Source organism: Muntiacus reevesi, chromosome 10, assembly GCF_963930625.1.
Source record: "Muntiacus reevesi chromosome 10, mMunRee1.1, whole genome shotgun sequence".
Taxonomy (NCBI): domain Eukaryota; kingdom Metazoa; phylum Chordata; class Mammalia; order Artiodactyla; family Cervidae; genus Muntiacus; species Muntiacus reevesi.
Window position 1 is genome coordinate 31,108,201 of NC_089258.1, and position 27,944 is coordinate 31,136,144.

General features: G+C 39.4%; 1 protein-coding gene across 3 annotated transcripts in view; it reads left to right on the forward strand.

The window, feature by feature from the left end:
* The first annotated feature begins 14,120 nt into the window (after positions 1-14,120).
* MUSK (muscle associated receptor tyrosine kinase) overlaps positions 14,121-27,944 on the forward strand; it is a 91,333-nt gene continuing 77,509 nt past the window's right edge. For all 3 annotated transcript variants that reach the window (XM_065947145.1, XM_065947144.1, XM_065947147.1), the window contains exons 1-2: positions 14,121-14,199; positions 26,630-26,756. In XM_065947145.1, coding sequence (XP_065803217.1) covers positions 14,121-14,199; positions 26,630-26,756 — 206 coding nt within the window. The remainder of the gene's footprint in view (positions 14,200-26,629; positions 26,757-27,944) is intronic.

Here is a 27,944-nt window from a genome sequence, read left to right on the forward strand (position 1 = left end):
ATGACTTTTCCACAGAAATATACACATCTATTTTTTTCATGTATTCTTCTAGTACTTTCACTTGTTCTAGAATTTTACTTTGGTGTAATATATGAAATATATATATATATATATAATTAATATTTTTAGATGGCTACCCAGTTGACATAATGTTATTTTTTGTCACTGACTTAAAATATCATCTTTATCATTTTAATTTTCCATTTATCTATTTATAGTCTAGTACCACACAATTTTAATTATTATAGTTTTCCAATATGTTTCATTTCTAGACAAATAATCCCTTGTCAGCCTATTTTTTCAACAATTTTCCTTGACCATTTTTCTATATATGGATTCTAAATCAAATCTCTACTTCCAAAAATACTACTGGGATTTTATTGAGTTTATTTTAAATGTAGAGGCCACACGCTATCTTGGGGAGCAATAGTTCTGCTAAAACTGTGACTTGTTCTTTTTCTTCTTGACAAACTGCAGTGGGAATAAGCGAAATGCTATTACAAGTAATTCTCCTTTAAAGTCTAGACCTCCAGCTTTAAGCAGGATTACCGGAACTAAGGGTACAGGCATAGGATTGATGTCAAACTGAGGTTCCAGTGGAGGGGGAAATACACACTTCTATATAAGAACAAAACAGACCTCCAAACCTCTTCATCATTTGTGTGCTTGCCTGACATCATAGGTGTTAATGTTACCAAACCAGGTTCGCTTGCCTTGGGTGCAATAAGCCAGACCTTGAGGTGCCAAAATTTGCTGCCAAGAGAGGGTTTATTCAGGAGACAGCCACATGAGGAAATGGGTGAACAAATCTCCAATCTGCTTGGCAAAGTTGAAGGGCTCAGGATACTCCTGGGATAAAGCTGGCACACGAGGAACATGGGGGAAGGTGACTGGAGATAAGAAGAAGGTGAGGCACTCCTTGTTCTGCGAAGGTGCCAACTAAGCTACCAGCTTCAGAAGGGTGACAGCAGCACGTTCTGAGGGTGGAGCTCCAGGTTCTTTGATTTCAAAATGTCACTGAGCAGACACTCATGCATGCCCATGTCAGTGGTCCTAACTAGTCTTAACTGCCTTGAGCTCAAACTGGACACAGCTGACTCCAGGATTTTGAAAAAACAACTTGGGCAAAGATCTCATTGTTTAGACTACAAGGTGCCTGAAGGAAATGTGAGTTTTGTAAAAAAAAAAAAAAAAAAGTAAGTTTGATCCAGTGAAGGTAGGTTAGTTTATTATTTGTTAATGCCCTTGGCTTCACTAAAACACCAAGATAGGTAAATGCACAAGAAGTTCATATTCAATATTGATGATGAGCTAAGTAGTTGAAATCCAATAACCAAGTTTCCTATTCATAATTCTGTGAGTGACAAAAGCAATGGGTAAACACAAATGACAGCATTTCGGTGGAGAAACTCCCAGTTTTCCAGGGCCAATCTCTGATGCTCTCATCTCCTATTCTTACAGGGAAGTCATTACCTCCTGCATCTCCCCAGAAAACAAGAATACTTTGCGGCGTGAGATTAGGTCTGAAGGCAGTTAGTACTCAGTTTTTGTTTTGTTTTTTACCTAGGCACCAGGAAGTAGAAGGGAAGCAGTGACTTGGATGAAAACCCTGCATGAATTGTCTGGTCTCCTAGAAGTTCGGGACTATTTCAGCTTTGCCTGCTAAGGATGTTACTTTTGGTCCCAGAAAGGAGAAGCCCTATACTTACCTGCCTTCAAGTTTATCAGGCTGAATCCCAGCAGAAACCTACTGATCTCATCAGTAGTTATGAGTGCACACTGCCTCACCATCTGAGCCAGGCCACTAGCCATGACTGTTCACAGCAATTTGTAAAGAAGCCTGGATGACGCACCTCCAAACAGCAGATTACGTCTAAAGTGATCTTGGGACAGCATTTGCCACCTCCCTCCTTCTTCCAGAGCCACTGGATAGCCATGTTTGCTGTTTCCCCGATTTCCCAGTTTGTATTCATCAGAGAAGATAATGATCACCTTACCTTGATCATTTAACCATGACTAGTTTAACCTCTAAGCTTGTCTGGACATTAAAACACCACCTATCATATGAAGTATGTACTCTGTGTACAGTGTAGATGCAGAGGTTTTAGGGTTGGAGGGGGAATCATACTTGGAAACCAGACAAACCTGCATTAGCATTCTGCCTCCATCACTTACTAGTTGCAAACCTTCAGTCACATTTTGAACTTTTCCAAGCTTTAATTGTTCTTATCTGCAAAGTAGACACTTATTGTTGCAACCAACTAAGAAATGACTCTGGTTAATTTAGGAGCAAAGGAATTTAGGGGAAGGATATTGAGTAGCTTACGGAATCCCTGGGAACACTGAAGAGTCAGGCAGGAAGCTAAGGCAGTCAGGTGGCAAGCACTCAGGCCAAGGTCTCAGCAGAGGAACAGCCTGGTCAGGGTGACACAGCTCTGCACTTGAACATGGGCATAGCCGCTGGCACCGCCATCGCCGGACACTGGATACTGCTGAGGCACTGCCATGGCTGCATGCTGCTCCTGGCACTCCTGCCACCGAATATCTGATGCCTCCACCACTGGAATGAATTCTAACTACCGCCTTCTTTGTGAGACACGCACCAGATTCACAGTCCCAGCAAAGGCGTCTGACTGTCTAAGCTTAGGCCACTTATCCGTATCCAGCTAGCAGGGTTCAAAGGAGTAAGTATTCACTGTTCTTAGCTTTTACAGGGAGAGCAGAGATTTGCCTCCTACCAGAATCCACACAAACACAGGAAGAGGTTCAAACACTGAGTATGAAAACAAAAACAAAACTTCACTTTAGAGGATAATATCTTCCATGCAAAAGATGTTGTTTTATAATTAGTACCTGGTCATAAAAAGGACATTTACAGTTATCATTTTTTAATATTTATCACTTTCACCAAAACACAATAGTCTTGTACTTGACTCTATATAAATTCTTTTTTTTTTTTTTTAAGACTTAGTATTTTCAGAGTAGTTTCTAGGACTTCCCTGGTGGTGCAGTAGATAAGAATCTGCCTACCAATGAAGAGGATACAGGTTCAATTCCTGGTCCAGGAAGATTCTACATGCCAAGGCACAAATAAGCCTATATACCGCAATTACTGAGCCCATGTGCTGCAGTTACTGAAGCTTGCACACTCTAGGGCCCATGCTCCATAACAAGAGAAGCCACTGTAATGAGAAGCCCATGCACCGCAATGAGGAGTAGCCCCTACTCACCACAACTAGAGAAAGCCTGCATGCAGCAACAAAGACCCTGAGTAGTCAAAAGTAAATAAACAATTTTTTTCTGGAAAAAGGATGAACCTATATTGACACATCATAGTCGTCCAAAGTTCGTAGCTTACCTTGGCATTCAATCTTCACGCTGTACATTAAATGAACAGTGGTATGATATTATATATATCCATCATGATGATATTATATGGATAATTTTCACCACTTCAAAATTTCTTGTTGCTCTGCTTATTGATCCCTTCCCTCCTTTCCCTGCCCCTCAAAACCACTGATCTTTTTACTATCATCATGTCTTTTCTAGAATGTCATATAGTTGGACTCATACATAATGTACCCTTTTCATCCTCCATGTCTTTTCATGACTTGATAACTCATTTCTTTTTAGCACCAAATAACATTCCATCAACTAGATATACCACTGTTTATTTATCCATTCACCTACTGAAGAACAGCCTGATTGCTTCTGGGATTTGACAATTATGAATAGAACTGCTATAAACACCTGTGTGGAAAAGACCCTGATTCTGGGAAAGATAGAGGGCAGGAGGAGGCGGGGGAGCGACAGAGGATGAGATGGCTGGATGGCATCATCAACTCAATAGACACGAGTTTTGCTCAAAAGACACGAACTTTGAGCAAACTCCAGGAGATGGTGAAGGACAGGGAAGCCTGGTGTGCTGCAGTCCATGGGGTCACAAAGAGCTGGGCACAACTCAGTGACTGCACAATGAACCACAAACACCTGTGTGCAGATTTTTGTGTGGACATAAGTTTTCAGCTCCTTTGAGCAAATACCAAGGAGTGCAACTGCTGGATCATATGGTCAGAGTACGTTTAGTTTTTCAACAAACCACACACAGTCTTCCAAAATGGCTGTACCATTTTGCATTCCCATCAGCAATGGAAGTAAGTTCCCGTTGCTCTACATCCTCACCAGATTTCGGCCATTTTAATAGGTGTGTAATAGATAGTTATTTAAATTATTTGAGAATCCCACTGGCAGTAGGATTAAGGGGTTGAACAGCCTATGGCAGAAAGACTGAGGCAAGCAAGGTAGATAAAACCTCAAGAGTAACAGCACATTTCTCCAGCAGGCAGCTGATGAAATTGGCATTCCCAGTAGGCAGGGTGGAGGACTTCTCCCAGTGCCGTTTAAGTCATATCTAGAAACTTTAGGGTCCTTGAACTGAACTCATATTAGAATTTTCCATAGATTTTCAGACAGATCTCGATGCTGCCAGAGGGGATAGACGAACCAAGAAGAAGTGCTGAATTCAGAAATATGAACAGGCTAAAGTCCCAGAGAATACTTTTGTTCCATAGTTTACAAAAGCCAGAGAAATAGATCTATAATCTGGAAAAGCCCCTGTAACACGCTGGAGAACAGGAGATGTATTTCAAATGGACCTAGGGTATTTGATGTAGAAAAAGCATAATCAATCTTTGGGAACAAGTAGAGAGGTGGGTGAAAGTGTGGCATGATGATTCAAAAAGCAACTGTTGCAATAAATGGGAATAGCATCATTCTTCACATGTGTGTTCCAGGAAAAGTTGGGTTTCCTCAAGAGATCTCCTGATTGTCCTTCTGTTTATTCTCTAGATCCATTTCTCCCCTGCTCTGTGCCTGTGAAAACTGACTTCTTTGGACTCTACCAATGGGCTTTCTTACCCTCCTATTTCCTCTTGGTTTTGGCCAATGGCAAGAATCTACCAAAAATCAAAGGCGCCCTCCTGAACTGGCTGAATCCTCAACCAAAGGTCTTCACTCCTATTAGAAGATTTCACCCAACACAGGCATCTCTGCCTCTTAGGTTCCAGTATCTGTTTTTCATGCCCCTTAAGCCCTTAGGCCTAGAGATGGCAAAGGGCAACTACCTGTTAGTGGTTTACAGTTTCCATACTAATATTTGTGGTTTCCCAACATCTTACACCTTTGTACATATTCCTTTATTCTGTTTGAGTGGGCCACCTGTTTTGTTTTGGGACCCAGACAAGCATCCCAAGATATATAAGATATACATTGCCTTGTTGTTCAGTCAACCTTGTTGACTGGTTGTGTCCAACTCTTTGTGAACCCATGGACTGTAGCATGCCAGGCTTCCCTGTCCATCACCATCTCCTGAGCTTGCTCAAACTCACGTCCATCAAATTGGTGATGCCATCTAACCATCTCATCCTCTGGTGTCCCCTTCTCCTCCTGCCTTCAATCTTGCCCAGCATCAGGGTCTTTTCCAATGAATCAGCTCTTCTCATCAGATGGTCAAAGAATTGGAGATTCAACTTCAGCATCAGTCCTTCCAATGAATATTCAGTGTTGATTTCCTTGAGGATTTAGTAGTTTGATCTCCTTGGTGTCCAAGGAACTCTCAAGGGTCTTCTCCAACTTCAAAAGTTCAAAAAAAGGTTCAACTTCTCCAGTTCAAAAGCATCAATACTTTGGTGCTCAGCCTTCTTTACGGTCCAACTCTCACATCCATACACGTCTACTGGAAAAACCATAGCTTTGACTATACAGACCTTTGTTGGCAAGGTAATGTCTCAGCTTTTTAATATGCTATTTAGGCTTGTCATAGCTTTGCTTCCAAGGAGCAAGCATCCTTTAATTTCATGGCTGCAGTCATCACCTGCTGATTTTGGAGTCCAAAAAGATAAAGTCTATCACTTTTTCCATTGTTTCCCCATCTATTTGCCATGAAATGATAGAACCAAATGCCATGATCTTTTTCGAACGTTGAGTTTTAAGTTAGCTTTTTCAGACTCCTCTTTCACTTTCATCAAGAAGTTCTTTAGTTCCTCATCACTTTCTGCCATAAAGGTAGTGTCATCTGCATATGTGAGGTTATTGATAATTCTCCTGGAAATCTTGATTCCAGCTTCTGCTTCATCCAGTCTGGCATTTCGCATGATGTACTCCGCATAGACATTAAATAAGCAGGGTGGGTGACAATATACAGCCTTGACGTACACCTTTCCCAATTTGAACCAGTCCATTGTTCCATATTGGGTTCTAACTGTTTCTTCTTGACCTGCATGAAGGTTTCTCAGGAAGCAGGTAAGGTGGTCTGGTATCCCCATCTCATTAAGAATTTTCCACAGTTGTGATCCACACAGGCAGAGGCTTTAGCTAGTCAATGAAGCAGAAGTAGATGTTTTTCTGGAATTCTCTTTGCCTTTTTTATGATCCAGATGTTAGCAATTTGATCTCTGGTTCTTCTGCCTTTTCTAAATAAATCCAGCTTGAACATCTGGAAGCTCTCAGTTCACATACTGTTGAAGGCTAATTTGGAGGATTTTGAGCATTACTTAGCTAGCATGTGAGATGAGTGCAATTGTGCAGTAGTTTGAGCATTCTTTGGCATTGCCTTTCTTTGGAACTGGAATAAAAACTGACATTTTCCAGTCCTATGGTCACTGCTGAGATTCCCAAATTTGCTGGCATATTGAGTGCAGACTTTCACAGCATCACCTTTTAGGATTTGAAATAGCTCAACTGGAATTCCATCACCTCTACTAGCTTTGTTCATAGTGATGCTTCCTAAGGCCCACTTGACTTCTCACTCCAGGATGTCTGACTCCAGGTGAGTGATCACACCATCGTGGTTATCTGGGTCATGAAGATCTTTTTTTATATAGTGTTGTATATTCTTTCCACCTCTTTTTAATATCTTCTGCTTCTGTTAGGTCCATACCATTTCTGTCCTTTATTGTGCCCATCTTTGCACGAAACGTTCTCTTGGTATCTCTAATTTTCTTGAAGAGATCCCTAGTCTTTCCCATTCTATTTTTCCCTCTATTTCTTTGCACTGATCACTTAGGTAGGTTTTCTCATCTCTCCCTCTATTCTTGGGACCTCTGCATTCAGATGGGTATATCTTTCCTTTTCTTCTTTGCCTTTCACTTCTTTTCTCAGCTATTTGTATGGCCTCCTTAGACAACCATTTTGCCCTTTTGCATTTCTTCTTCTTGGGATGCCTACCAGCATATAATTAAATACTTCATTTTCTATATTCACTCAATTATTTCAAGTTGGAAATCTGTCTTAATGAACAAATCCATCTAATTCTCCTTTCCATATTTGTCCTAAGTCTATCCTTTCATCTCCATCCACACTATTAAAACCTTTGTCCATCATATGAATAGTAACAGCTTCAGAGTTGGTCTCTGCTCTAAAAAATGAGCTTAACCACACATAAGCAAAATGGCCCAGGGTCATGGTCTAAGTTCCCAAGGTGAACTCCTAAACTCATTTAAACCTACCTACATCCTTGAGTCCCTCCCTTTTCATCACTTGCTCCCATTGTCCATTTCCTACTTTCTTTGTTCTGCCAGTATCATCACTTGTTTATTGATCATGTCTATACTCATTATGGGGCTTCCCCGGTGGTGCCAGTGGTAAAGAACCCGCCTGCCGATGCAAAAGACATAAGAGATGCAGGTTCAATATCTGGGTCAGGAAGATCCCCTGAGGAAGGGCATGGCAACCCACTCTAGTATGTTTGCCTGGAGAATCTCAAGGTCAGAGGAGCCTGGCAGGTTACAGTTCATATCGTCACAAAGAGTCAGCCATGGCTGAAACAACATAGCATGAATGCAAACTCAGTACATCCACTTTGCTGCCTATCATAATGCGTCATTCTGTCTTCTGGAATGCTGCTTCCCTGGGTTAATATATCACTGACAAATACCCTTTCCTCCCCCCATCCCCAAAATAAACCTAAACCATTCAACATCTGTTACACAGAAAGCTGAGACATGCTAGAGAAAATAATTACACCAGCGTATGTGAGAATCAGTACAACTCTATATGAACAACCTCACTGTGTGCGCCCTTCTCCAGAATAACTGTTTTAAATCTCCTTCAACCTCATCTATTTGATAGATATGATAGAAGTCATCAGATGAGGGCTCAGTAATTTCTTTGTCATTCCTGCCTTTAATTTCCATTTTTACCCCTTCCTGGAGAAGTGCATGGCAACCCACTCCAGTATTCTTGCCTTAAGAATCCTGTGGACAGAAGAGCCTGGTGGGCTACAGTCCATGTGGTTGCAAAGAGTGAGACACGACTGAGCAGCTAACACACACACCCCTTCCTCATCATCTTCTATTACAGGATCCTGTCACACCTGCCTTTCTTGAGACCTTGACTTGTCTATTATCTCTTTTCTCTCCTGTGTCTTTAACCACTTTCTCTCTACAGGATACTTCACAGAACACCTTCAAAATAAATGAAAAGTAAAAATTCTGTCTTCATCCAACCTCTCCCCCCAGTTGCTTTACTTTCTTTACCCCTTCAACATCACTCGTCTTGAGAGAATCATATTCACATACTCTTTCACACATCTTATTCATTCCTCAATCGCTGTATACCACTCTGATTTCTTACCTCATCCCCCATATCCCAGAGATTACCCTTCATCAATATCATAAAATACATCTATGCTGCTAAATTCAATGGGAACCTTTCTTACTCGACCTCTCAGTAGCATTCTGAACATTCCTGGAAAGTAGGCTCTCCTGGAAATGCTCTCTTCCCTTCCCTTCCCTTTGGTTACACTCATCATTTTTTTTTTTTTTTCCTGTCTCACTACCTGCTCCTTGTCAATCTTTCTCTCTAATTCTTTATCTTTTACTGACTTTTAAAGGGTTGGATGTTTCATGGCTCAATTCTGGGGTTTCCTCTTCATCTACACTCTCCTCTTAGCATCAGCTGATTCATTTTATAGCTTTAACTGTGGTCTACATTCCCATGACAATTTCCTGCTCCTAGAATGAAGGCCTTACTGAAACATAAAAGATCCTGAATGACCTTGTCTAACTGCCTCTGTAGGTTCTACCCTACTCTTTACTCGAAACATACTGACCCTCTTTCATTTCCATCACATCACCATGTTCCTTCATGTTCTGGGTCATTTCCATATTCCTCGCCCACTAAAGGTTATGGTCCACTCCCAGACCTCCCTAGTTTAGCCATCTGGCTTTTACTTATTCTGCAGGATTTAGCCTCCCTAGTACCTTCTCAGAGAAGCATTTCTCAAGCCCTCAGACTGTCAGGCTCAATTCTTATATAATTTCACAGCATAATGTATCTCTTTAGATTATAATTTAGTTAATTATTTCCTTTAGTCCATCCTAAAGAAAATCAGTCCTGAATGTTCATTGGAAGGACTGATGTTGAAGCTGAAACTTCAATATTTTGGCCACCTGATGCGAAGAGCCAACTCATTTGAAAAGACCCTGATGCTGGGAAAAATTGAAGGCAGGAGGAGAAGGGGACGACAGAGGATGAGATGGCTGGATGGCATCACCGACTCAACGGACATGAGTTCGAGTAAATTCCATGAGTTGGTGATGGACAGGGAGGCCTGGCGTGCTGCAGTCCATGTGGTCACAAAGAGTTGGACATGACTGAGTGACTGAACTGAACTAATTACTGACACAATCATATAATATTAACTACATCACTAGACATTTTTTCTTGCTCCATTGATTTCTGCCAAATGTTCAGCCTATAGTAGGTAGTCGATATAATTCCTTCATTCATTGAACAATCATGTTAAGAGTCCCTCCGATTTTTATAAGGTATGGGTTTGCAACATATTGATGTACCTCTCACTGCCATCCTGATATTTAATCAGACATTACATTCATTTGTGAACATAGAACTCTTTGACTTCCCAGGAGTTTTCTAGAAAGGGCGATCCACATGGCATTTCTGACCCACTGTTGACCAATGAGGCAGAAGACTAGGTCATTGCCCCCTGTGATCATTATCAGAAGGGGCTCCTTGCCAATGTCACCAGATGTATGAGAGCAGGGTGTAGACGAGGAGCACTGATTTGGTGATGCGTTGATTCTAGCAGGCATGAGGCCAGTCTCATCAGCTGCTGTATGGTTGAAATCCAGTGTCAAGTTCAAGATATGGCACAGCATGGTGCTACCTGGTGTCTCGGCCAGCTCTTGAGATGAAGAAGCAGAGATACTAGAGGTGGCAAGGCAAATTTACTTGGTGGCTGAGCGCATTTTATGAAAGGGAAGACTGGCCATCAGCCCCATAGCCTCTCCACATGCTCCAAAAAGAAGTCAAATAATTGACTGCCACCCCATCTCCACTCTCTGTGGCTGAATGAGCCTACTTTATAAGGAATAGGTTTGCCTGTATTGTAGGATGGAGGGCCATTTTGTATCCACATGCTCCAAAAAGATGTCAAATAATTGACTGCCACCCCATCTCCACTCTCTGTGGCTGAATGAGCCTACTTTATAAGGAATAGATTTGCCTGTATTGTAGGATGGAAGACCATTTTGTATCCAGGGTCCAAGAAACTGCAGCAAGGACAATAATTAGCTGACAGCCTCCAGCTACAACATTTTGAGGTCTGATGCCATGTTCACGCCTAAGCCACACTCTTCACAGGATTCTCTTAGCAAACAGATTAACTAACAGATTAATTTTATTTAGTTTTTGGTTTTTTCCAATTTTTTAAATTGAAGTATAGTTGATTCAAAATATTGTGTTAGGTTAGGTATACAGAAAAGTGATTCAGTTCTATACACACACACATTTTTTTTCCAGATTCTTTCATCTTACAGGTTATTATAAAATATTGAGTATAACTCCCTGTGCTACACAGTAAGTCCTTATTGTTTATCCATTCTACATACAATAGTTTCCATATGTCAATCCCAAATGCCTAATTTATCCTTCCCCCACTTCCCCTTTGGTAACCATAAATTTTCTTTCTATGTCTGTGGGTATATTTCTATTGTGTATATAAGTTTGTTTGTATCATTTTTTAGATGTGGTGTATTTATACCATGGGGTATTACTCAGCCATCTAAAGAAAGAAATAACACCATTTGCAGCAACATGGATAGACCTAGAGATTATCATACTAAATGAAGTAAGCCAAAGACAAATATCATATGATATTGTTTATAGGTGGAATCTGAAAAAATGAAACAAGTGTACTTCTATACAAAACAGAAATCGACTGGTTCATCTTAAACCAGCCCTCGTCCACACATTCTGGCTTTCCCTCAACAGAGCTTGGTCTCCGCTTAGTTTCACACAGCATTCTTGTCACCTTCAGGCTCAGGTCATGGTGGAATTTGAAATAGGGTCACTAGTCTAGAGAATGCAATTCCTACTGAACTCAAAATGAGCACCATCAATGCTTGTTCTATATTTTAGGGAAAAGGGAAAGAGAATGAAGAGTGTTTATTCCCAAATCTTCCTCCTGGACATTTGAAGAAAGCGGTCCCTTAAGTTGCTCACCTTGGACTTTCCTTTCTTAATAGCTGGTGGTGATCCTGAGTTTATCTTTAAGTTCACAGATCTATAGTCATCCAAAATCTCCAGAAATTTGTGCTCTCCCTAGAGCTGCTTGTGGGAATGGTTGAAGTCTTTTCATCCTGCTGGTTCCTAAATTTCAGATTAAAGTAAAAAAGTGCTCATTCAGCTAATGTCAAAGTTTCCCATGAGGTACATAGCATTCAAAGGATATTCTCAGAACAGAAACCACATCAAATTTATATCTCTTCTATTATAAATTACATCAGGATCATTTCAGTCACAATTTAAGGAATCAAATTCATATTAGCCAAGCCAAGAAAGAAAAAGGAATTTATTAACTCCAAAAACAAGGAAAATCAGTGGATACATCTGACTTTCATATTATTTCCTATTAATGAAGCAGGAAGCCTCCAATAGCCTTGGTTTACCTAATCCTCACAGGTGGTGATCTAAAAAGAAGGAGTTTATTTTGTATTATGTCCAGTAAAATAACAGGGAGACCTTGAGCTATAAGCCAGCTTGAGCCATAAGTCCATTTCTGAAGCAATCACTATGTCCAGGTAGTAGAGCTAGTCTACATAGAATATATTTGCAAAATATACAATGGATCAATGATATAAAATTATTTCATTCAGAGTATTTTTTAAAACTCCTATAAATTAATAAAACACAGACTTAAGAGGAAAATAGACAAAAGTCACAGAAGAGGAAAATGAATAACAAATATACAAAAAATTCTCATTACCAACAGTAAGAGTGGAACACAAGTAAACTAAGACAACATCATACCCTTTTTATTCTACTTAACTGTAAAAATTCAATGGTAAGTGTTGATGAGATTGTGGGGAAATGGATTCTCTTATATATTTCTGAAAGTGAAAGTCACTCAGTTGTGTCCAACTCTGCGACACCATGGGCTGTAGCCTGCTAGACTCCTATTTCCATGGAATTCTCCAGCCAAGAATACTGGAGTGGGTAGTCGTTTCCTTCTCCAGGGGATCTTCCCAATCCAGGGACTGAACCCAGGTCTCCCCAGTTGCAGGCAGATTCTTTACTGTCTGAGCCTGAGGTGTGGTTAAACATACCACTATACCACCATGATTTATAAATCTACATAGCCAATAGAAGCAATGAGATAGTGCAGTATATTAACCACGTAAAAGTCTCCAAGACATACGTTCAGCGGTATGGCTGAAACGACTCCTAGCCGTTTGCCTAGGAGAATGTTTTGGAAGAATCTGCTGCAACTAACTGTTCATGACTGCTGACTTACTGGACTCATGAGACCAAAGAATAAGGGAGACACCAACACAAGCAGAAAAAACCCTTAAAACCATGTGATAAGAGCAATGATAGAGAAATGCACAACAGAACAGAGAAGCCCAGAGGAGGCAAGCCTACGGTAACTTTGGGAAGATGTGGGAGTTTTAGTCTGGAATAGCTCCCAGGAGACAGTGATCAAGTTTGAGATAGGTGGGAACCAGTTGGAGAGGAGGAGAAAGCACTCCAAGAGGAGGAAACAGTAGGAACAATTCATGGAGGCTTGAAAGCTGTATTCAGTGAACCATCAGTAGGTTGCTACATATTAAAATAGAGACAGGGATTATAACAGATGGGGCTAAACAGGTAGGTAGAGTCCATCAGGCCTTCTTTTGTCATATTAGAGAGATCTGAATTTTTTTTATGTGATGAAGAGCCACTGAAGACATTTGAGTAGGACAGGTGATCTAAAAAGAGATTAGTGAAAGTGTTAGTCACTCAGTCATGTCCAACTCCTTGTGACCCCATGGACTATAGTCCACCAGGCTCCTCTGTCTATGGAAATCTCCAGGCAAGAGTACTGGAGCGGGTAACCATTCCCTTCTCCAGGGGGTCTTCCCGACCCAGAGATCAAACCCGGGTCTCCTACATTGCAGGCAGACTCTACCATCTGAGTCACCGGGGTAACCCTAGAGGACAGTAAGACATAAGGCAGAGAGAACAGATGGGAGGTTACCACCATCATTCCAAGAAGATGAATGTCTGAAAGGGAGGCTGGGATAGGCTGAGACTAGTGAGAGTCAAAGGAGCGGAGGAAATCAAGGCATATCAAGTTGGTACAATCTGTAGGAGTTAAATATGGGATGGATGTGGGTGGGGAGTGAGAGATGGGGAGGAATTATGCTCACATACATCCAGAGTTCTGAGATAAGTGCAGGAGAGATGATGAGCTGACTCAGAAGATCAGGAAAACTATATCTCAGGGAATACAACGATGGTTACAAAAGGCATCTGGTATTGTCCTTCTGCTACTGTCTTAAAAGGGATTCTAGAGGGATTTTCTTTCCCTTGTTCCTCCAGCCCTACACTTGCACACTTGCATTACTGGCCTAAGGGGATACTCACCAGCTGGCCGTGTCTATCATTACAGCCAAGTCTGAGAATTCCTGATTATACTTAGAGCCAGTGGAGCTGCTGACACAAACAGTCATTAGCAGACGACCCTTTTGGAACAAACTATGCTTTAAAATGTAAACGGTGGAGGCCTTTTCCTTGCGTTGTCCAGAAAGAACTTTCTGCTGCCTGAGCCTGGATTAATCATGAGAGAGTTCGTCAACATTCCACTGGTACATATTCTTACTTTGGTTGCCTTCAGCGGGACTGAGAAACTTCCAAAAGGTTGGTTTTAGCATTCTTGTCTCCTGTTGCCTTGTGACAGTTTGAAAGTGCATGCGTGTGTTCCGATCATGACTAATTCATGATGGCAGGCTTGGGTTTTACTTGGTGAAGTGGGGGTGCAGTATATGGACAGGGAGAAAGCTATATAAATAAGCAATTGATGGATGGTCTTCATTCTACTGCTATCCGTCCCGTGCTTAACTTGTAAGCGGAACATTAACAGGTAGACTGCAAGTTATTGAGGTCAGTTTGTTTATGTGTATGTCAAACTTCAGGGTGGTCTAAATGGATGATGAAAACCTTTTTACATCAGGTTTGCCAGGAATATATCAATCCCACTCCCAGACATCCAGAGTGTTTGCCTCTGAGCAAAAATCACTTCCATTTTCAATTTCAGCTTTGCAAAACTCTTAACCAATACTTGAGTTCCTCCCAAAGGAAAATTAGAGAAAGATGCACACAAGTTGCCTATAAAAGTCTGAAGAACAACGGGTTCTCCATAGGAAGCTGGAGTCATGATTTGGTTTGGCAAGAGACTGTGAAAGGTTTTTTTTCCAGAGGCTTTGGAATGTACCGGAAATAACACCACCTCAGGGGAAAGGAAAGCAACTTAAGAAACTGACAAACACCTGTTGCAGTAGCAAGAATGTCCACAGTTTCTGGCCAGTGTATTATGAAACTGAGACTAGTGTATTTCAAATCAGGAAGAAAGACAGGAAAATAGGTGATTTGCGAAGTGACTGAGGGCTTCATTGAAGTCTTTTTACAAAGACATGAGAAAGCAAATAGAATAAGATAAAAAAGTTTTCTGATTAAATGGACTGTTGTTTAGTAGCTCAGTCATGTCCAGTTCTTTTGCGAACCCATGAGCTGTAGCCCGTCAGGCTCCTCTGTCCATGGGATTCTCCAGGCAAGGATACTGGAGCGGGTTGCCATTTTCTTCTCCAGGGAATCTTCCCAACCCAGGGATTGAACCCCCACATTGGTCTCTTGCATTGGTAGGCAGATTCTTTACCATTGAGCCACCAGGGAATTGAACACAGTACAGTAGAGTAAAAAGAGTTCTGTGAATTTATGACACATCCAAATGGATTATTTTCCTTTCATATTACTTTACCAAAGAACTGAATGGGTTTGTATTGTGAAGATAAGCGAACGCAGTTATAGTGTATGTTAGATCGAAAACATAGCATAGATTTTGTGGTTCACTAGAATTTCTGGAAGCATAAGGTCAAAATTCACATACTAAGAGGATAGAGCTTTCTTTACCAACAGTCTGATTTCATAGATTTATGTTGTTTCATTGCTTTCTTTATCTATTTTATGTGCACAGAAGGGTATCTTTCAATGCATTTAAGCTTTTGTCAACTAATACTTTAAGGTACCTCTAGTACCTTAAAAAGAGAATCTATATCTTTTCAAACAGCTAATAATAGCCAGAAAGACCTAACATTGGCTTCAGATTATTTTAATACTTCCTGATCATACAACGGATGTCCGGAAGGGCAGCACCTGGATATTTGGACTTATGGATTGTTGTAAAATTATTTGTGCTATTCTAAACCATGAAGTTACATAAAAATGACATGGCTAGATGCTAAAATGTACTGAAATCCAGGCTTACAAGGAACATGACAATTGATTTTCTGATTCAAATTAGAATCCCATGAATGAGAAAAACCAAACCCAACCTCTTAATTTCTATCTAGAAAGAGATGATTTGTAGTTTCCAAACTTTATAGGTAAAGCACACTATTTCTATTTTGAAAACTTCACTAAATATAGTGGCATAAATGTAACAAAGCCAAAATCCTGACCTCTAAATAAAACAACCAGATTGTTACCCCAAATTTGTTTGTTCATAGTTTATTTACTGCTTTAATTAGATTGTAAACTCAAAAAATTAAAGCAATATTTTTGCCTATCCTACTCAAAGAGAGTATTTGAGTATTATTGAAAAATCTAAGTTAATATGGGTTTAACATCAGCCTTAGCCAGAACACCTGGTCTGAAAGAGCAAACATTCATTAACTACACTTACCAGTTCTGAGAATAAACACTATCATGAAAATACAATCCTTAACATTTTACATGTTGAAGTGCATGGAATATGTTGGTACAAAAACACATTAATATGTGATTATTTTAATACTATTAACAGTAATGAAATTATGCTACACAAATATCTCAAGTTGTTTTCTCTATTCTTGGCAGAAGGCAATAATGGGAAGAGGTTTTTCAGATGGTACACCTTTTTCCTAAGTCCTTTATTGTGAATGAATCAAAGCATCTGCACCATAATATATCATAAATTAAACTGACACAGTTAAAATAGTGCAAGAGTATTCTGTGGATTATTTTCCAATCATCAGCATATTATTTCTTCAATAAAATTAATAACCAACTTTGTAGCATAGCTTATTATTATAGTTTTAGTTTAATTGAGATTTCTAATGTTCAAAGACAAAGGGAAAGGTCACTATCTTTCTGAACCATTTCACCTGGTGATACTTTCAATCATGAGCTCAGCATCAAACCACAAGGAGGAGAATTTTATCAACAGTCATGTTTGAAAATAGCCAACATTTCATTGAACATTCGCCTTAACCACATTCTTCAAAAATATTTAACACTTTATCAGGGAGTACTAAGTGTACAGTGGGATTTTCTGTAGGAGGATGGGAGTTCATGAAACAGCTCTGAATCTGTTCTATGCACAAAGAACTCCTGTCCAAACTCCACCCTTAAAATTATCCCATTACTATCATACCTAGAGGTTCTGAGTCTTAAGTGATTTATCTTTAGAAATATGTTAGTAACTTCTTCTAAATCATATATATACAGGGATAGGATTCACAGATTCAACATATGACTAAGTCTGAACGGGCACAGCTGTCACTGAAATCCGGGACACCAAGTACTGGATGAATGTTTTATATTGACGTACACTGAAAGAGTAACTCATTCCATATTTGGGGAAACAACAGTTGCTTTAAATATTATTGACTTTAAAGAACAAAGTGAAGAAATGGCAAGATTTTTACCACAAATCCAGTGGTGAAGTAGGCAACTTCTCGGTGAAATAGGACATGAGGTTATCAGGGGAAAGTGATAAGTGAGGGATGAGTAGAGGACCTAAAGGAAGTGATCCCATTCAGAGAGATGAGAGAAGTGGGCCAGAGAATGTAGAAGGACCACATGTCCATGCTGGGGTTGGGGACTGCACCCCCGTAATTGGTCCTGATCTTCACCCTTGTATGACTTTATTCAACAATAACTTTGTGAACACAGGAGCAGTGAGGACAGCTGGTTGGATTAGTTCAAGACTGGTACTTTCCAGGGTCAGTGCAGCTAAAGGGCTGCAGGGTAAGGGAGCTGGGATTATATGGCAACAGAGCATGCAGTCTAGGCCAAAAAATGAAGAAAGTGAAAGGAGGATACTTCAGGCCTGGAAAAGAATGTTAAGATCAACTTCCTTTTTCTAGTCCCCAATGCCTTTTTGTTTGCCTTTCAGAAAAGCAGGTCTTCACTGTGAGCCTCAGTTTTCTCCTAAGATGAAGTACCTATCAGTATTCAGCTTACAATGTTATATGCTATGCTGAAGACTGTCAATGACTGGTGAAATGACCCCTCCTGGGGAACAGGCACATTTTAGATGAGTCCCTATGAAATCACGCCTTAATACCGAAGGGATGCCCCTAGGAGAGGTCATTTCAGAAATTCTAACAGACTGACCCAGAATTCCTACCTTCCTGTCCCCAGTGTCATTTCTGAAGGCAAAGACCAAGAGTATGTTTTGTGACAAAGAATTAATGATATGGCATTAATAAGTGACTAAACACAGCACAGCAACTATTGAGATTATCAATGAACCTTATGTAAGTTCCAGAAACTTCATAATAAAAAAAAATAACATATTTGATTACATCACCAGAAGTATGTGTCAGTTTCTAAAATATAACAAATGATGAGCAATACTGAATACCTCTTTCTTTGGGGGATTTGAAAAATTTCTAATACCCATGTGTTTTCTCATACTGAAAAAGCAATACTGTATTCATGATGCTAGAAAAGCATGAACATGTTCCAAGTCTGAACTTTAATTTTACTAGAACAGAAAGGAGCAAATACATCTGACTGCTTACTCGGTTATTTGGTTATGTCAATCAGCAAACGGTCGATCCGAAGTTGGTATGTTACAATCCATAAAAGGATAGCTTACAATTGCCTCATCCAGCAGCCAGTATTCAAGTTCAGTTACTCTTTGGGTACAGAAAAGCACTGTGTTCATTTTTATGTATTTGTTGTTCATGTGGTCCTTGGAAAGAAGGGAGAAATAGTGTCCCAGTTTAAAAAGGCTCTGGCCGAGATGAAAGCTGGACAGCAGAAAGAAAACAAACAGAGACAGTCTGCTGATTCTATAAACATCATTAAATACAACTATGTGATTGTGTCAGTAAAAATTTAAAAGCGATTTGTTTGGATAATTTTGGACTGTGAGCAAGGTGGGCTTAACCAACAATCCTTTGCCTATAGAAATTGATATTCACATCAGTCTTATTTTTTCCCTTATCTGTGAGTAACTAGTACTAAAACAAAGACATGGTATACTTAGAGTTAAAAGATAAGAATTTTAAATCAACCTTACCCATGAAATTCAGTTCTATCACTTCCTGCTCTTATTTTGTTTAGATAAGTTACTACCTTGCATAGCCTTCATTCCTCAACTGCAAATGAGAATAATAATAGTATCTGCTTTTATGTTTATTGTGATAAATAAATAAGATCATGAACGAAAAGTATAACTCGTGGCTGATGGCAGGTTCTTAATCAATTTTAGCTGTTAACCTTATTAAAAACATAATCAAACCTCACAAGAAACCATCGTGCCACTGAACACTAAGGGAAGCTGTTCTCAGTGACAACTCATGCATTTCTCCATGTTTAAGCTTGTCAAGACATTCCAAGATTTATTTCTCTGATTTTAACTGACCTCAACAGAGTTTGTACCACTTCCCTGGAAAGATAACATCAATAGTATATATGCTTCCTCTGTCACTTCTGGATCTGCATATTGAATGAGAAGAAACCAATGAATCAAGTTTAGGGGTTTTAGTAAAAATAATACCTGGCATTAAGAATGATAACTGAAAACACAAGATATGCAAAAGTCTAAGAGAGAAAGTCACCCATACTTTCAGGACTATTAACATATTAATACCCTAAAAAGTAGATATAAAAAGATTGTTTATGGAATTCTGCTGCCTACCAGGAACTGCTACATAAACAGGATGCTATTTATACAGTCATTGTAAATGGTAAGATTTGAAGATATTGACAATATAGAATATGCTCATGAGCTAGTGCCTCTCTGAGGGAAAAAAAAAGGCCCTGATATGTGGCATTTGTTGACTGCTGTAGTGCAAATGCTTCAATCTTAGCCAACTTCAAGGTACCAATAAAGGCTGAGCTGGGAGGAGATGTACAGTAGCACAGCTGTGTACGTAATTTCTATAGACATTAGGTGTAAATAACTCCAATAACACAGATAATAGAAAAATGTAGTAAAATAATCAGGAAGTGATAAATGTTGAGTATTACTTCTTTGTTTTTAACATAGTTATTTTAAACGGAAATTTAGATAATTTAGTTTTAAATAGTGGCTCTATTCAATTGCCTTGTTACATTTCTGAAAAGTTAACACTTGACACTTGCAAGCCAGTATAAGCCAGTTCCAGCACACCACAGAAGACAAAGCTGTGAGCCTCTTTTTCCACTTTTGTACAGGCAGTAGTACAATTATTCTGTTCTGTGCAGTGAAATTCATCTATATGCCTTTCCATTTTGAGATTTTTTTGGGGGGGATGCTTAGGTGCTCCGTCATGTCTGACTCTTTGCCACCCTTTGGACTGTAGCCCATCAGACTTCTCTGTCCATGGGGTTTTTCAGGCAAGAGTACTGGATTGGGTTAGCATTTCCTCCTCCAGGGGATCTTCCTGGTGCAGGAATCGAACCTGCATCTCTTGTGTCTCCTGCATTGTATGTGGATTCTCTACCTGCTGAGCCACAGAAACCAGGAGAATAACTCAATAGTTCAGGTTTCTGTCTCTAAATTGTGGAATAAAATAACATAGACTACTCCCTATAGGCCAAGAACAATGTCAAATGCTTTGTGTACATTTATTTACTGTACGTAATCATCATGTCAAGCTTTAGTCAGTCCAGTTGCTCAGTCATGTCCGACTCTTTGTGACCCCCATGGACTGCAGCACGCCAGGCTTCCCTGTTCATCACCAACTCCTAGAGCTTGCTCAAATTCATGTCTATTGAGTCAGTGATGCCATCCAACCATCTCATCCTCTGTCAATCCCTTCTCCTCCAACCTTCAATCTTTCCCAGCATCAGGGTCTTTTTCAATGAGTCAGTTCTTCGCATCAGGTGGCCAAAGTATTGGAGTTTTAGCTTCAGCATCAGTCCTTCCAATGAATATTCAGGGTTGATTTCCTTATGGATTGACTGGTTTGATCTTGCAGTCCAAGGGACTCTCAAGAGTCTTCTCCAACACCACAGTTCAAAAGCATCAGTTCTTCGGTGCTCAGCTTTCTTTACAGTCCATGTATGGATGACAACAGTCATCCATACATGACTGCTGGAAAAACCATAGCCTTGACTAGACAGACCTTTGTTGGCAAAGTAATGTCTCTGCTTTTTAATATGCTGTCTAGGTTTGTCATAGCTTTTCTTCCAAGCAGCAAATGTCTTTTAATTTCACAGCTGCAGTCACCATCTGCAGTGATTTTGGAGCCCAAGAAAATAAAGTCTGTCACTGTTTCCATTGTTTCCCCAACTATTTGCCATGAAGTGATGGGGCTGGATGCCATGATCTTAGTTTTCTGAATGTTGAGCTTTAAGCCAACTTTTTCACTCTCCTCTTTCACTTCTATCGAGGCTCTTGATGTCGGGCTTATGTAATGGTTTTATTGTTATCTCTGCCTACAGCTAAAGATGCCAAGGCAACTAGTTAAGTGACTCAGTGGAGATGGGAAGTGATGGAGCAGGGATTTGGATTCAATCCCTGGGCTAGAGCTTCTCACTGTCTAATTCCTCAGTTTTGTTGTTGCTATTTAGTCACTAAGTCATGTCTGACTCTTTTGCAACCCCATAGATGGTAACCTGCCATGCTCCTTTGTCTGTGGGATTTCCCAGGCAAGAATACTGGAGTGGGTTGTCATTTCCTTCTCCAGGGGATATTCCTCACTTAGGGATCAAACCCCCATCTCCTGCATTGGCAGGCAGGTTCTTTACCACTGAGCCACCAGGGAAGTAATTCCTCAGTAGTCTCTTTCTTTTTAAACAATGAAAGCATTCAATATTATCTATTATCTTTTGGACCCATCATTACCTGCAACCTTATTATCATATGATGTTTTTAATCACTATGTATGTGATTATGCAATAGATCATTTATTTTGTTCATCAGTTGTTTAGAAAAATTTACCTTTTTTAAGAGGTTGACTTTCTAAAACTTTTATCAATTACAAATTTGCTTCCATTGCATTGGAAAATTAACATTTCTGTGGCATTCTGATTATGTCCTATAATTTTTATTATGAAGATAGTACATATTCATGTCCGTGCTCAGTCATGTTCAACTCTTTGCGACCCCAAGGACTTTAACCTGCCAGGATCCTCTGTTCATGGAATTTCCCAGGCAAGGGAATATCCAATACTGGAATGGGTTGCCATTTCCTTCTCCAGGGGATTTTCTCAACCCAGGGATTTGAGCCTGCATCTCCTGCATTGGCAGTTGGGTTTTTATTATTAAGCCACCAGGGAAGCCTGATAATATATACTAATTTTATATATTTTAATATTATATAGTATGTCTTGTAATATTTTGCTATAAGATATAGCAAGACAAAGATAAAAAATTATACATCATGCTCACAACTAGAAGATAAATGATAATAACATCTTGGAATTCATCCATTTTTCCATTCTCTTCTATGTGTGTATGTGTGTATAATTTTCTTTAAAATTTTTGGTGCCTATTACTCCATTATAATATCTCCTGGTAATACTAACTTAAGTCTGATTTGTTTATTTGAGTCTATATTTATTACATTACTTATTTACTTACTTAATTTGGCTGTACCAGGTCTTAGCTGTGACACTTGGGACCTTTCATTGCAGCCCATGGACTCTCTAGCTGTGGGGTTGCAGGCTCAGTGCAATTGTGGTACACATGGGCTTCAGTTGCCCAGCAGCATGTGGGATCTTAATTCCTGGACCAGGGATTGAAACTGCATCCCCTGCATTGCAAAGCAGATTCTTTAACCACTGGACCACCAGAGGTCCTGAGTATATATTTTTAAATAATTAAATGTCATGATTGTTACCTTGTTGATGGATTGTTTCTTTTATCATTAAGAAGTCTTTCTTCACTCTTCAAATGCTTACTTATCACTTTATATTGAAGTTCATCTTATATTAGTACTATTACTCTATTGCATTATCACTGAGTAGTGTTTACTTCATATGTATTTTCCATTCTCTTTATTTGCAACATTTGTTTTAAAATAATTAGATATGTCTTTGTGTTTTTAAATCATGTATCTGTCTTTCTACAGATCAGTTCATACCATGGATGTTTACTGTGATTTCAGATGTATTTGGGCATGTTTATTCCAAATTAACTTGTATCTTCTGTTAACCATACCTGTTCTCGGCTCATTTATCCTCCTTTTCTGCTTCTTCATTTTTTTTAAATTGATACAGTTTTAGTTCCTTTTGTTCTCCTGCTGTTTTGGAAAATTAAATTTTTAATCTATTATTTTGGTGGTAAGAATTAATGAAAATTTAACAGTATGCCTCTAACTTTATATTATCTTCCCATGTTTGTAGTTATTCAGTATTTGTCATCTTCCTGCATACAGTAAAGAACTCAGAGTGTTTTGACAATATGCTGAACTTCTTCCCTATACTTTCATCTTATAATTGTTTATCTAGAATTCTAGTTCCACTTTTTTTAAACAGAAAAATTATTGAGCTTTTGCAAAAATATATTCCACAATATCTAAAACTGCAGTTACATTTTACCACCATCTATGCTTACTATAGTGTCTCAGTGGTAAATAATTCTCCTGCCAATCCAGGAGATGCAGGTTCGATCCATGGGTCTGGAAGACCCCTGAAGAAGGAATGGCAACCTACTCCAGTATTCTTGCCTAGAAAATCCCATGGACAGAGGAGCCTGGCAGATTACAGTCCATGGGGTCGCAAAAGAATCAGACATGACTTAGTGACTGAACAACGACAAATGCTTACTATAGTTTCTTGTCCCTGGCCCCTTTCTTTTGGGTACAAGTTATTTCTTACAGAGATTATATACTTTTGGTAATTGTTTCAGAGAAGGTCTCAGTGGTAAACACTTGTCTGCATGTTTATTTTGTCTTCATTTAAAAAAATGATTATCTAAGCTGGCTATAGAATTCCAGGCTAGCAGTTATTTTTTTTCTCAGCCTTTTAAAACTATTACTCCAATGCCTTTTGGTATCAGTTGTTGCCAAATAATACCAAGGGAGCCTAACTGCCTTCTTTTCTTTCTAGTAAGGTTTAAGATTTTCTTTATCTTTTTCTACAGTTTTAATTTAGTGTATCTAAGAATGAATTAATTTTTGTTTATCTGGCTTTATGCTTTGTGGAAACTTTCAACCTGAATATTCTGCTTTATTTTTCAAGTTTGAAAAATAATCAGCAACTTTCCCCTTTACATATTACTTCTATGCTATTTCTTCAATTTTATTTTTCTGGACCTCTATTAGAAGTGTATTAATTTTTGTCCATCTATGTCTCTTAACTATTAATACTTTTCACTCTTTATTTCTTTGTACTGCATTCTGTATATTTTAACAGTTATTTTAGTGCAAAGTTGGAGGAAAGGGCGGGTCTCAATGCCTAGATATAAAATATAAAAGATGTCATCTCACCTAAAAATTCTGCCCTCTTCTTTCAGCTATTCTCTTCTCAATCTTTAAAGAAAATTTATGCATTTTATAAAGGTCTCAGAAATAGAGTTTGGTTCATTTAAACAATACATTAGTCAATGTGCTAGCCCTCCAGATAGAGAGGTCTGAGACATGGTTCCTGACCCAAAGGTCAAGGTTTATTACAACTTAGCATGGGACAGAAACATACACAAATCATTCTAAGAGCATATGTGTGGGAAGTGCTATAAGAGTGACATAAATGGGATGACCTCAGGTTAAAGAAAAGGGTATTTGGTTCTATCTAGCAAGTCAGGGAGATTGGGAGGAGATGATACTTGAACTGGACTTTGTGAAAAAATTAACACTCACAAAAGAGATATGGGTTAAATGGGACCCTCAGCCTCTGAGTTTACTGAAAAGATAAGTTTCATTTAGAAACTGAATGCATTTTCCCCCCCTCCAAGTGATGTACCACTTCACACTAGTCAGAACGCCCATTGTCAAAAAAAATCAAACAATAAATGCTGGAGAGGATGTGAAGAAAAGGTAATCCTCTTGCACTGTTGGTGAGAATGTAAATTGATACAGCCATGATGGATGCATTTTCTATGGCCAGTGTGCCAGTTTGCTCTTATTTCATGGAGTCTTCACCTCTGCGTACATGCTAAGTCACTTCAGTCATGTCTGACTCTGTGCGACCCTATGGACTGTAGCCCTCCAGGTTCCTCTGTCCATGGGATTCTCCAGGCAAGAATACTGGAGTGGATTGCCATGCCCTCCTTCAGGGGATCTTCCCGCCTCAGGGATCAACCTGCATCTCTTATGTCTCCTGCATTGGCAGGCAGGCTCTTTACCACTAGCGCCACCTGAACATGAGTGTACAAATATCTATTTGAGTGCATGCATGCTAAGTCATATTAATCGTATCCAACTCTGTGCGACCCTCAAAGGACTGTAGCCTGCCATGTTCCTCTGTCCATGGTTTTCTCCAGGCAAGAATACTAGAGTGGGTTGCTACTTCCTCCTCCTGGGGATCTTCCCGACCTAGGAATCGAACCCTCATCTTTTACATCTCCTACATTCTTTACCACTAATGCCGCCTGGGAAGCCCCATCTATTTGAGTTACTGCTTTCAATTCTTTTGGACATATATATACCCAGCAGTGAAATTTCTGGATCATACATTCATTCCATGAACAGAGGAGCCTGGCGGGCTACAGTTCATGGGGTCATAAAGAGTCAAATACAACTGAGTGACTAACACACATATTAATTCTCTGCCTAATTATTTGAGGAACCACCATCCTGCTTTACACAAGTGGCTGCGCCAATTTACTTTCCCACCAACAATGCACACAGGTTCTAATGTTTCCACATCCTTGCCAACATTTATTGTTATGTATTTTTTTAAAATTTATAACCATTCTACAGTATGTAAAGTAGTATCTTAGAGTGGTTCTGATTTGCATTTCCGTAAAGGCTAATAATATTGAGTATCTTTTCATGTGCTTGTTGTCCATCTGTATATATTCTTTGGAGACAGGTTGATTCAGCTTCTTTGATCACTTTTTTTGTTGTTGTTTGAGTTATTTTGGATTATTTGCCTTTAAATTATTGAGTCTTTTTCCTAAGCTATCTTTAGCTGTGTGGATCCTCTATAAATCCAATGAAGCTTCAGCTTCAAAGCCTCTCATTTGCAGGAGCCCCCTTTGAAGACCTCCAATGGTCTCTAGCAAAGAGTTCATATTGCATTTTATTCACTAAAATGCAAATGAATAAAATATATCAACGTGTTTTATTGAAATTAGGGAAAAAATATTTTTATACAGGAATTGCCAAGATGGCTTCCTCTTTTCACACTAACTTCCCATCAGTGACACTCTCCTTCCACAATGTTGACTGATGTGAGGAAGGCAATAGACATTTTGTATCCACAATTTTACGTATTTTTTCCTTAAAAGGATATCTAAATTATATAACTTTGGGCTTCACTAAACCAGGCTCTGCCTCCACTCATATATAATAAATTCTAAGTCCATCTCTCCTGAGAGCCTCCTCTTTTGATTCTCAAATGCCTAGTTTGAAAGTAGAAACAAAATCCTCTGCGTAAAATTCTTCCTCCCTTTTGGCAAATTTTTGCTATGGGGCATCATCATTCTTATTTAGGTTCACTGTGGCCTCTGACTGCTGACAGTGAAAGTGAAATTTGCTCAGTCGTATCCGACTCTGTGATCCCGTGGACTACACAGACCATGGAATCCTCCAGGTTAGAATACTGGAGTGGGTAGACTTTCCCTTCTCCAGGGGATCTTCCCAACCCAGGGATTGCATTGCAGGCGGATTCTTTACCAGCTGAGCCATAAGGGAAGCCTGACTGCTTACAGAAGGGTTAGGAAGCAGTACTGTAGAATGCTCTCCTTTCACTTCTCCTCTTCTTTCAGCCCCTGTCATCACCACTCCTCTCGAAACAGTGGACGCCTTAGTTGAAGAAGTCGCTACTTTCATGTGTGCGGTGGAATCCTACCCCCAGCCTGAAATTTCCTGGACCAGAAATAAAATTCTCATTAAGTAAGTATTCTGCCTTTTTCCACCAAGAATGACCAAGGCTGCCTTGGGATTTATCTTTGTCGTAAATGCAATCACAGCTCTTGGCAGTACTAAAGTTCACCTTCTAGAATATTTAAAATGTAACTCCCACGTTTCATAAATGTAAGATCTGAACTTCGGTGAGGTTAAGGGAATTGTCCAATGTAAAGTGATTTAACTGATACGGCAGAGTCAGGGCTGTTTCCTAGATCCAGGTTAGGTCCTAGAGGAAATTTCACAGTAATTAGAAAACACCATGGTATCCTAATTCCGGGGGTACCTGTTCCAGGACATCCTGGGGAGTTAATAGGGACCAGCCTCATTTCCTGTACTTTCAATATCCCAATCAACTCATGCATGTTCTCTAGGAATCTGACCTCTAGGTAACTATTACTGTTTCTTTTGAAAATCAGAAAGGACTCCTGATGTATATAGTGAGGGAACCTCTCAAACAGTAAAGTTTCTACTTGGCATATAAAGGTTATGCTACCCTTTCCTCATTAAATAGCTTTCTGATCAAAAATACTCCAAAATATCTATAACAAAGGGAACCACTAGCTTTCTAGAAGGCCACATACCTTGAGTTAGGGCTAGAGTGTTTAACTGCTCCATAGGCTGGGGTCCATGAACTTGGATAGGGAAAAATTATGTGTTTGTTTTCACTAAACTCTAATTGAAATTTTATATTTCCTTCTATTATATGTGCTGTAATGTGGGAAATTACCCTGGGCTGTGAAGCCTTCAAGTACTCTATCAGGCAAGCTATCTCAGAAATCCTGGAATAGGAAGGCTTATAAACCAAATTAAGATGCTTGAAATACAGTTTATTAAATCAATTTAAAATACCCAATGAAACAAAAAGACAACCTACAGAATGGGAGAAAATATTTGTAAATTATATAACCAATAAGGAGTTAATATCCAAAATACATAAACTGCTCCTACAACTCAATATCCAAAAATAAAAACAACCCACTCAAAAAATGGGCAAAAGAGCTGAATAGATATCCTTCACAAAGACGTACAGATGGCCAACAGGCACATAAAAAGATGCTCAACATCACTAGCTATTAGAGAAACAACAATGATATACCACCTCACACCAGCTGGGTCAACTATCATCAAAAAGGCTACAAAGAACAAATGTTGAAGAGGATTTGGAGAAAATGA